Here is a 12,243-nt window from a genome sequence, read left to right on the forward strand (position 1 = left end):
TGGCTGCAGCCACCGCCGTGACAGGAGGTGGCCCGCCCCGCCCTGAGGCCGCGGGGATGGAGGGGGAGCGCTTGGCCGCCGCGGGACCCGCGGGGGGGGAAGGACGGGGAGGAGGAGGAGGAGGAGGAGGAGGAAGGGGTGACTTCGTGGCTGTCCTCCCTCCGGAGGTGAGCTCTCAGATTTTCAGCGACCTGGACGTTGAGAGCTTGTGTCACGCCGCGGTGACGTGTAAGGGCTGGCATCGCGCCATCGAGAGCGACGACGGGCTGTGGAGGCCCCACTGCCTGAGCGCCAGGGCCGTCTGCCAGCGGGAGATCGATGGCGATCGTGGCAGCGGGTACTCCTGGAAGGTAAATGTCACCTCACTGAGGTCACCTCGGCAGCAGCCAGGCTTCAGGGGTTGCCACTAAAAATACAGAAAGAAAGGACATCAGCCCGTCTCAGCCGCCTGGCCTAACGGCCTGACGGGAGCGCCACAGCAGTGGTGGCGTGGCTGGGTAGGGCACCCCGGCGGCTGGATGGCTGGAAACCAACCAAAGGATGACAGCAAGCTGCCCTGCTTTGAACCCAGGGCCACATCTGGCCGCAGCCCAGGACCGCACCTCGTTCCTCCCTCACGGGCTGGTGCTGATAACCATCACGGTGCTGATAACCATCATGTCGAAGTCTGCACAGCCCTGACATGGAGGAGAAGCCACATCCCACTAGACAGGGCTGGGAGGGGACAGCATGTGCCTTCTGGTTGTATTTCATGGGGGTGGTTCTGCTGGTGAGGAGTAACTTCCCAGAAATTCATCCTGGGTAGCTCTGCTGCAGTATACCTTGAGCGACATGCATCCAGGAGAAAAAAAAAAAAAAAAAACACAAACCAAAACTGGGGTAGAGAAAAGGAAGCAAGCAGGAGCTCTGAGAAGCTATTTCAAAACTCTCCCCATACACCCCCAGTTACAGCTGCTCTCAGAATTTAGGGGCGGAACATGCTGGAAGATCTATCGCTGTCGAGTGCAGCCTGCAAGCTGAGGTAGATCAGGAAAGAAGTGGTTTCACAGTTAGTACTCCAGACCACCTAGAGAGTGATCCTCACCTCATTTTAGCAGCTGTGTTTGAGAGCAGAGGGGTGGTGGAGGAGTGAAAAGAGATAAGCAGCAGCAAAAACACCCCAGTTCTGGACTCTGGACATTTCAGTAGAGGTGTTTCAGTGTGAAGCGAAGCCACAAGCAGGTAGTGGTTGCCCTTAGAATGCACAGATCTTACAACTCTTGCAGGAATCTTCAGGACTCCCTGCACTGATTCTCTATTTTAACTGGAGGGGATTTGAAGCAGAAGCCACAAACACACCAGGCCAGTGTTTTCTTGCACTAAAAGCCTGGCTGAAGGGAAGAATCCAGCCAACCTGCATTAAGAGCCCGAACAAGAGTTCAATGTCACAAATAACCTAAACAGGGAGAGGAGGTGAAAGGCACCTCTTTTAAGGAGTAAGATAAATTCCTGGTTTAGGGTTTTAATCTTTGACCCTCAAAGAATTGAGGCAAGAAGGAATTCTCCACCCAGCTTAGAACAGAAAAGTTGAAAGTAGACCAAGTCTCTTTTTTGGCAGCAGTGCACCTTCCTGGGCTTAGTGTCTAGATACCCAAAGACATGTTACACATCCTTTTTCTAGCATTACTCTTCCAATGCAAAACTTACCTATAATGTATGCAGCTTAGATCAGTTCATTTCCAAGATCTGAGCTGTCTTGTTTTTCCATCAGATCACATTACTGAGAAACTACTGGAAAAGCAAAGTGAAGCAAGAATGGCTGAGTGGGAAATACAGCAACATTCCTTCACAAAACAGCTTGCCAGAGAAAAGCATGTATCCGATGGATGTTGACACGTGGGGAGAAATCCTGGAAGCAGAACTTGAGAGATGAGAAACCAGTGTTGGTTCTTCCAGCTCAAGGACTTCCTATCAACAACTTAGAGACTGCCAAACTGTAAATATTTTGCTGTTCAGTATCAGTTGTGTTTGCAAACATATGATGAAAGCTTCTAAAAAAAAATAACATTGTGTCTTTTTTTTATTATTTGCACTTTATCTGATTAATTTTCTGTAAAATTCTAAGTGAGACTAAATATTTAGTTGTAATTTTATATTTGTTACATTTAATATTTGGCTGTAAAGATGTTGATTGTACTTTCAGTTTGCACTTTTTATTTTGGAAGAGATTACTTTTCTAAAAAAAACTGTGTTTGACTTTTGACTTGAAGTGATTCCTATCAGCAGCACAACATGAGAGCCCACAAAGGCAAGCTGGGGAAAGGACAAATCCAGACCCTGGAAAGGAAAAAAAAGGATGAGGCAGCGACCTCAGGGTCAGCTGAACATCCCCAGCTCAGCAGCGCTGCGCTACCACTGCGCAGCTGTGGGGTTTCTGGATGAGGACTCGCAGATCCAGGCACCGGGCAGGGCTGAAGCAGCCATGTAACTAACACCCTCTCTGCCATTAGCTATGCACTTTAGTCATTTGTGTGACAAGTAGAGCAAAATTTACTCCTTCAAACAAAATAACTCAAGATACCCATGTGAGATAACACCTTAGAGATAGATAGATATATATACACAGAATAAAGTAAACCAGATATTTTTGTAGTCAGGCTAGAACACATTCAGAAACTTAGTTTTTTCCTACATGATGATCTCCCATCCCTCAGATTCTGCTTTACCAGCACTGGTATTTGGCTCCCCTCGTGATGGAGCAGCCCTTTAAAAGCTGCTGCTAGTAGAAAAAGAAATGCCAGTCCTGTTACTCAATGTAACAAGTTTCCACAAAACCGATTTATTACAACCTTTAATTAATACCACCTTTATTAATACCACCTTTGCCTATTTACTTTGCGTTAAACAGCAAAGTAAGTGGGAAAACACTGGGAAGGTCCCTTTTGCTTGAGGCACTCCGACAAAAATCAGTCACACCAATCTGGGATCAGTTTTCTAGAGGAAGACTTCTACCATGCTTATGAAATGTGGTCAACATGAAGTGATCTCAAATCAACTGCTGCAGACTTTGGCAAAGGACCTTCTGGCAACGTAAGGACGGAAGTGTCCTGTCATGAACATGAGGTTCAATTGCACTGAATCAGGCCCTTACTAGATACGGAGTTTACTTAAATAAGGTCCAGCCCTCCCCTTTGACGGGGCCTAATAACACTTGGAGCAGCAGAGCATTTTACTTCTGAAAATGCAGACCATGCTGGTGGTTAAACAAACCGTTAATTTAAACTTGCGTCTTACTTGGGCATTTTTGTTTTCTCACAATTATTTAACCATTGCAGAATATCTGGTGAAAATACCTAGTGTTTTTTACTCTGTTGCAAGTGTCTGGGCTCACATGCTGGTTGTTGCAGGTGCCAAGGAAGAAACAGAACAGCTGGGTGAAACGGGTAGCTGTAAAATGCTTCCAAGAACAGTATGTTACTTGATCCCTTTTCTGGTTTGGAGCATTCAACAGATTTCATCAAAACTGATCCACTTCCCCTCAGCCTCCTACATCTTCTCCTATTAGAAAAGGTTTTCAGTTCCTAAGCACCGGTACTTTTTCGAAATCATGAGTAGTGTATCTAATTGAGACAAGTTTCTCATCAACATAGCATGACATGATGCGATGACTGGGTAATGTTTCTTCTACATCTTTTGTAATTTATTCGTTATAGGTAAGCGTTAGTCCCAGCATCAGGACCCCATTGCACTGGGTTTCACTAAGATGCGCAACGTCTCCTGTTTCTGCCAGAAAAGCGGATGTGGTTCTTGTGGGACAGCTGCTGTGTTAGCCAAAAGGGATGCAGTATCCAAAATTCCCCGAAGCTCCTGCTGTCACATCCTGCTGCCAAACAAGGCTGAAGTGTAACTCAGAGTAAAGAGCATTGCTAAGTACAGTGGGTGTAGCACAAAGCTCAATGAACTGCAAACACTGCTTCCTTTATTATTATCCATTCTGCTCTAAGATCATATCTAGCTAGCTCAAATTAAAAAAAAAAATAAATACACAAACACCACACCCAAGCACAACAGTTTTTACACTGCAGGTGCTGCTGCCTCACTCCCTGCTCACAGTATCTTTTACCCTGACTTTAAGAGCGCTGAAAGTGCATATATATTAATAAAGAAGAAAATAATGCTAGCAATACATTCTCATTTATTCTAGGGAATATTCAATACATTCTAGGGAATGCCCAATTTATTAATCATAAGACAGAAAAAGTGCACAATAATGGATCTAGTCTCTCAACCTTCTCACCCAGCCTCCTCCGTTACCTCCTGTAACTCCCAGACATTTATCCCCTCTTCCTGCTCCTTTCCTGCCCCTCAGCTGTCAGTTCACATATATTTGACTCAGGCTACAATTTTTAAATAGAAGAATTATTCTGGTATAAATCTAAACACAGAGTTGTTTCACTCTGCGTTTAAGCTGTAGCTTTTCCCCATTCTCGTGTGAGTGTAGGAGTCATCGCTGTCTGTCACGCCTCTGCCTCTGTCCAGATCAGGTGGCTGTGCCTCTCCGAACACATACGGAATTAAACACTCAGCTATGCAATTAGCCAAGGCCTGGATCTTTAAATGTGAAGTAGCCGTCGTGTAAGTTTCTCATTAAAAATCTATTACTGAAAGAAAAAACCCAAGTTCTCACAAAGTTGCTTCCCCTCCCCACTCTGACCCCCTCCTTTAAGGGTTTTAATTCCCCCTGGAGATTCCACTACATCAATTCTAGTCTTCTGTCCTACCCCACTCTGCCCCTGCACCACCTACTCAGTGTCTCAGCTCTGCTGCAGGCTGGATGTGCTCCCTTCCCTTTAAAGGTACCCCAGCACCATCCATCCCCCCAAACAGTGGCACTGGCTGGTTTGGGCTCATCTCTTTCCCCCCCTACCTGTGAACAAAACCTCCTGAAATGCCAGCAACAGAGAGATCACACTGGTGCCTATATTAGCACTAATACATAGGTATCCTTTCCAAGAGGATCTTTGGCAGCTAAGGCCACGTGTAAGCCCAGGACACGCGCCAGCTATCCTCACACCTAGGTGGCTGGTGAAACCCTCGTTCTGCCCTAGTGCTCTGCTCTCTTACCCGTAAGTTTCTGAGGAAGTGGAAAGTTCTACTTTAGCAAACCCCACAACCTTCCCACTGCATTCACACACCGCTTTTACCCTCCCACTCAGGAGGTGTCAGCTGCAGAAAGGTGTCCGAGGCACCCATCGCCCAGACACCCCAACAGACCCATGGCTGTCCTGCCCGCCCAGCTCTCCTAAGGCAGAGAGGTCTTTGGACAGAGCCTGTGGAGCCCGTGCGGTGCGGAGTAAATAGGATGTCCCCCACCCACACACCCCAACTACGCAACATGGGCTTAAACCAGCCAGGCTTCTGTTCCCCTGCTGCACAAAATGTCCCGAGGTGCTGCACACAGCTGGACATCCAAATACCCAGCACTGAGGCTCAACCTGAGGTCCCCTGAGGTCGGTATTTTATTTCTGTATTTCCCAAACCGCTTGCGGTGTTAGAACCTTACTTGCAACTACCCAGCGCTGCAGTGCTCCATTCTCGAAGGGAGGAGCTGATAGTGTGGCTTTATTTCATCACGGTGCAGGATGTGGCTTTGGGCCATTGCCATTAACAGTCAGACTAAATGCAACAGAATGCACGAGAAGTTTAATCACCACAGGCTTTTCTTCATTAGACCACCCAAATTTCAAAGCTAATTTTGTTGAGAGAAGTGTTTCTTCTGATAGGCTGGCACTGACATTTCAGGTCTCTGTCCAGGTCATCTCTGGAAGGTACCAAGCTATCCCAGCTTTAGCCAGAGCAGTTAGGCTCAGGACTGGGATCAGCTGCTTCAGCCCACCAGAGCTGACAGAAAGGTAATAAAGATGTGCAGATGGGAGGTAGTAGTGTTATTTTTTTTTTTATTTTCTGTCCAAATTAACTTGGGTAGAGGCACATCAGACCCCCAAGAGCATCCTGACTGAGCAGCATTGGTGGTTGGTTTTCAGCATATAGCTTGTTCAGAAAAGACTGTCCCCAAAACCATGGAAGAAATGACCTGCTGCATTTAACATTTAAGCTTCTGGTCAGCACAGCAACACTAAGAATTGGGGGGTGGGGGTGGTTTTTGTTGGTTTTCAAGCTTCAGTGCTAAGGGTTAGACCCACTTCTGCTATTCTGGTAAATCAAAAAAAACCCCAAACTATGACTGTGGTTAGAAGGATGAGAAGGAGGGAGGTGATGGACAGGAAACTCAGAGGTCCTGGGGGACCTACCAAGATGAAACCCAAGAGGACAGTTCTGTGTACCAGCACAGCTGCCTGCAGCCCCCACAAACTCCTCAGAATTGTCCTGTCCGACACTGCCACCCATGTCCAGCAACCACGGATTTACAAAGCCAGGGTGGGAATATCAGCCTGCTAGAGCATGCAAATTAGGCACCACATTACCTTATTTTGATCCACATTTTAAAATATTGTTAGAAAAGCACGTGCTGGTTTTAATGCACAGTCCTTGAAAATCTTAACAGGCAAGCAGCAGCTCCTCGGCCCATACAGGGGTGTCAGCTGCACCGGCTGTTCTGTTGCTGAGATGCCAGACGCTTAAAGCTGAACACAAAGACTTCTCCAGATGCCACAGGACACCACTGGTAATGTATCATGGTAATGCCTGATAATGGATCAGCCATAGCACTAAATATTGCTTTTAAACATCCCAGTGATACCAGAACACCAAATACAAAAGACCACAAGATGCTACCAGCTACCTGTTGCAGAGCCCAAGGCAGAACTGAACGTATAGGTTGAGCAAGTTGGGAGCAGAAGGAAAATGTCAGGCAAACAAACCACCTTAAGCCTTTAATCCTAAAGGGGGAGAAAAGAAAAGTTGAGAAAGACAAAATATCTTTTGCAGCAGCAGTATCTTACAGCTAATAAACAAAATATGACAATGCCCCAGAATAACTTTACTCATCTGTTCAACCGAGGGAACATTTTCAATAGCTTCCACTATTTTTCTATCACAATGCTAAAGAACAAGATCTCCTACTAATTTAGCTGGGAGATCCTAACACCTAGGTTCCACAAGACGCAGTATATAGCCATTTGACAGTACAGCAGGTAACAGAAAGGTGCCTCGTGTTTCATCTCATGTGGCTGACCAAAGCAATCAGCTTTTCTAATGCTCCTTTCTTTTTGAATATCACTAGTCTGTAGACAATTTTATCACTAAATTACACTGCTCTTTAAAGTCATTCTAACATGCAATTTGTATCAACACACGTACTTAGAGATAATAACACTTGGGGCTCGTTAAATGCTTAAATAGAGACTGTTAACGGCATCCGATACCCATACAGTAACCAAACATCAATACACAGCAATAGGTACGAGGAGTGGAGAGGAAGTTCTTGCTGTTCTGGAGGGGTGACTAAAGACCACATGGGGTGTTGTGGAACATCTGAATTGCCACTGGGCATTTAAGTTTCTGTATCAGAGTTTCAGTTGATGATGCCTATAAAGCAGAGTCAGAAGCTCTCTTTTGAGATTTGGAAGTTCACCTCAAAATAGCTTGAGGAAGAAGGAGGTGGGGTGGGGGGAAGAGGAGAAAGGGGAAATTTAAGATGCAACTTTGGGGCAAAAAGTTTACTTCCTTTAAGTAAAAATATTAAGTTAAAAAAAAAAAGAACCAAATCTATTTTGCCACTTATGTACCAGAATGATGCAGTATTTCCTTTTATTAAATAGAACACTATATAGAGGTGTTAAAAATCTGATATAAGTAACTCTTCCTATTATTCAAAAATATCTCACGCATGTGTGTTGTTTTTGTTACTGTCCTTTGACCATCACATGCTATAGGGAGACACACAGCAACTTAAGCCTTCCAGAGCAGGACACCTACATACACACACAGCAGAAGCAATGAAGGACAGAAGAGATTGTGTCTTGTTTTTCTTTTGATATGGTGCTTAAAAAAGGATTTTCAGACTTTTTCTTATGATGTGGAAGCAGGTGCATGAAAAGACTGATTATACATTGATTTATATAATTGTCAATATGCAGTAGATTGTTCTAGTGTATGTGATAAAGAGGAAGGGGCTAATGGCAATAGACTAGGAAGAAAGTTCTGTGTTTTTTTAAATATCTGGGGATTAGGATGGGGGAAGATTGGGGTGTCTTAGTTTGGGATTTGTTGCCTTTTTTTTAATTAAACTAGTTGATCCCCAGTTTCTCCTCCTCTCCCTCGATCACTCTGGTTTATTAATATTCAAGATTTTGATGAAAGACATACTGAAGGCAAAATTTTAAAACTGACTAACATAATTTCCCTTCCTTTCAACTGCTGAAAGCAAAAAAATCCACCAGTGTCATCAGCATTTGCCTTCGATGCCTTTCCTCCCTCCTTCTCGGTCATCTTTTAGTGGGATGGAGAATATATTGCTATCTTCAGAGTCTATGCAGGGAAGGTGGAGGATGTTACTGTACCCTGTTACACTTACAATGGGAGTCCAACTAAGTATGAAAAGCAGCATTTTCCTCAGCTTTCATACACAGATTTACTTTCCCTTCAACCAAACTGAAAGGAAAAAAAAAATACCAATCTACAAGAAACAGAAACAAGGCATGGAGAGCCACAGTTTTGCTTCTAAATGCAAAGCAGGAAGTCCTATGTTCTAATCCAGGAAACAAAGAAACAAACTTAATTTGAAACCAAATGAGAAGCTCTGTTTCAAGCCTCCTGTGTAACAACAAAAGAAGAACCTTGTTTTCAGTCAGAGATTTTTGAAGGGCATTTTTCTGTTTGCTTGGCTTGCAGAACACCAACCCATTTTAAGAAGTAAAGCAATTCCTAAAATACCTTCAAAAGGTGATGAAGTCAACACGTTCAAATTATTCTTCATGCACCAGATTCAATTATATCATCATCTCACACCACAAACACAATGCATAGGTACAGGCGGCGGCTCCCTGCCACGGTCATTTTTCAGATCGGCCAGAATGAAGTCTCATTCCAATACTGAAGCTGCTTCCACAGAGCTGGCAAAAGACACTCTCCTCTTCCAGGCTGCAATCCAGCGACTGCTGAAGCCAGGTGTGAGCATTGCAAAGGCTCCGCATTGCAACGAGTCCCCCTCGAGCAGCCGAGCCACGTGCGGTGGGCAGGCCAGGTCATCTGGCACAGCACCGGCCACAACGCCGACACCGCCTCAGCCGTTTGCTTTTTGAGTCCTCTTGGTGTTCCCTGGTGTCACCCAAGTAACACAGAAAGGTAGGAGAGAGAGACTCGGGAACCTTGCTCCTGAGCGGCGGAGAAAGGGTAAGAAAGACCCCTTGGCTCACTGTGGACACGGGTCACAAGGAGCAGGACCGAGATTTCCACCCTGCCTCTGGGTGTTAACAGGGCTAACATCTGACACTGCACACTGAGAACCGCTCATCTTATGGGATAAATAATACAGCTGTGTAATTAACTGTATGATCTTGAAACAGGCCTTCAAAGCAGCGGCTGTGCGAACAGTGCAGCATTTGACGTTACCCTAGCTTGTGAAAAGAACCTCTTGCATATTGTGGCATATTATTAACCCATGAGAGCACATATGTTCCACTTCGATTTGCTTTAGGACAAACTCAAGGTAATATATTTACTTCAAAATAATTCAGGTGGGTAGGCTAAAGAACTTAGCACTGTTTATTGCATGGCACATGCAGTTTTCTCAGGCTGCCAAAGCCGTCGAACCCCAAAACTCCTCCAAGAAACGTGGCTGGTAAGAAGAAAATACTTCGAGCACACAAGTTACCCAGCAGGAAACCCCAAACAAGAGACAGGAATTTGAAGCCCAACCCCAAGTCTTCTGCTGCACACAAAAGTTCACGCTGAGCACAGTAAAATATCTACACATCAACGGGAAGACCGCAGTCCACAAAGGAAAATACATGCAACTTCCAAAACCCCAACTGAAGGCACCCCCAGAAATACCGACTACCAACAACCAGTAGGGGACTGTTACCTACTTGTTTTGCTTTTTAAAGTTCCTCCTATAGTCTCCTACGGTTTTAAATGGTACACACTCAAAAAAAGCTCCCCACAAAAAAAGCCAATTCAACCTCCCCCACCCTGGCACAGCACTTCTGGCCTCACCAGACAGGTTAGTTCAGGGAAGTTCTCGGGGTTCTTAGTTTTGCTGCTGCCCAAGCCTGAACTCAGAACAAATGGGGATGCAACACAAAAAGATAAAAAGCTCTTATCCAGGACTCTGTGAAGAAAGTTTAAACCTAGAATAACTTCTGAAGTATTTGAGAACAAATTAGGAAAGAAAAAAAAAAAAAAGAATTGGTGTTTAATGTTTGTAACAAAGTGAGCTCTAAGACAAAGGCAGCAGCAGTATTACTGCACTGAAGAATTAGCTGCAATATCGCAAGAAAGAATGCAAAAAAAAACTTGGTCTAAAAGAGAGATTTTACAGTATACACTAGATCATACCTCAGAGACCTTAACTATTTTTTCCTCTTCATGAACAAACTTTGATTAAAGATTTCTTAATTAACTGCTCTATTACCAAAACCACATTTTCAGTAAACCTTTAACACTTTATGTTAACGATTCCTTCAAATAAAAAGCAAGTACGGCACACTGCAAAGAACACACCAAAATAACTACATTTAGCAACAAAATAATACTAATGTTTTTTAATTCTGAAAACATTTAGCAGGGAAAGTAAACAGCTCTTGGAAACCACTGCTAGAGACAGGCTAAGACAGAGCTCCCTCCAGATGTGGTGTTTACAGCATTATACCAAGAATTAACACCTGGAAGCTCGTTGGGTGGTTGCAGTTCTCCTGGACGTTATTTTTTTGCTGTGTGTGGTTTGCTTTGTCCTGTTTTCTTTTAAACCACGGCAAAAGGAGCTCCATGTCTACATGGGTGTTTTTATGGGTGGATGGTTAATAAACATTCCTGAAAACCTGACTGTAATAAGCACGGAGTGAACGTTCCAGGGGAGGGAAAAGTCCTCACTGTAAGATGTGGTAAGTCAAACACGAACCTAAGAGGATTTTTATAGTAGATCATACAAGTCTTACAGTAATTGGATATTATAAATATAGTCCTTATCCACAATGGTTTATTTTGTTGTCCTTTATTCTATGAAGAAAGACTAATTCATGTTACAAGTAAAAAAGGAACTGATGTTGATGTAGTAAGTGCTGAGTACGTAGAAGCAGCGTGATTTAAATAGTTAAAGGGTGAAAACAAATGGAGGAAGCAGGGCATATGAAGGTCTGCTCTTCTGTTTTTCCTCTTTCGATGGGTAGTTCCTTGCACCAGGCCTGCTTTCTCTTCTCTTGGGCTAGTACCCATGGTACATGCCACCTCCCTTCCATGTCTTCTGAGTACTAGGCTGGCCTCATAATCTGTGACAGACTCGTAGTTGCTTTTTAATACTAAATTGCCTCGGACAAGATCTATTTAGTACCTCTAGAAATGGTAGTGATGTAAAACTAATTTTTTTTCCCTTGTACACAGACATCTATGACAGTAGCCCACACCCCCTTGTCTCAGCTCTGGTAGCTCCCTCCCGAGCGACTTTTCTGACTCAGTTCAAGGGTTGTGATGATTGTCATCATCCCTTGCACAGTTTCTAAGGTCAGGCTGCTGGTGGCAATTCAGGTACCTACTCTGATTTTCAAAAGCACTGGCATGTGTTAGGAAACTAAATGCCTGTGAAAACTAGCCCCAAAATAACCCTGGTCCCCAGCGCATCCCTTGTGAAGAGCTTATCAGAGAGAAAGAGAGGTCCATGAAACGTATTCGTTTTCTTGTCAGGCCTTGTCTGGAAATGGGCTAGAGCACATTCACCCTGGGATGTAGAGCTCGTTATTGACGTCAAGGAGTACATGAGAACCTGACTGAAAGGAAGAACAGTTGGAGTCACTCCCAGTACCAGTCTCAGACAAATGAAAGCATTGATAGGTGGAAATGTAGGTAGGCATCAGACGTAAATTTCCAATCTTCTTGTTTCCACCAAGAATAAGACACCTACAAACCCTTGTGATCTAGCTTCAAAGTAACTACCTGTGTCAGAGACCCTGTTGACACAGTCTGGTACAAACATCAGAGCTCTTCCACAAATACACTGACCAGCACCATCTGCCAGAGGACATACTGTTCATAGGCGGGCAGCTGTAACCCTGGCTGGGCACAGGGAGAAATGACAAGGTCAAAGACTGC

At 44.4% G+C, this 12,243-nt stretch overlaps 1 protein-coding gene across 1 annotated transcript; it reads left to right on the forward strand.

Annotated features, from left to right (window-relative positions):
* Positions 1-33: 33 nt before the first annotated feature.
* Positions 34-2,181, forward strand: FBXO48 (F-box protein 48). Its single transcript, XM_056342820.1, has 2 exons — positions 34-350; positions 1,751-2,181. The coding sequence occupies exons 1-2, from the start codon at positions 57-59 to the stop codon at positions 1,910-1,912; spliced, it is 456 nt and encodes a 151-aa protein (XP_056198795.1). The 5' UTR covers positions 34-56; the 3' UTR covers positions 1,913-2,181.
* The last annotated feature ends 10,062 nt before the right edge of the window (positions 2,182-12,243 follow it).

This window comes from Falco biarmicus, chromosome 6, assembly GCF_023638135.1.
Source record: "Falco biarmicus isolate bFalBia1 chromosome 6, bFalBia1.pri, whole genome shotgun sequence".
NCBI classification, from domain to species: Eukaryota; Metazoa; Chordata; class Aves; order Falconiformes; family Falconidae; genus Falco; species Falco biarmicus.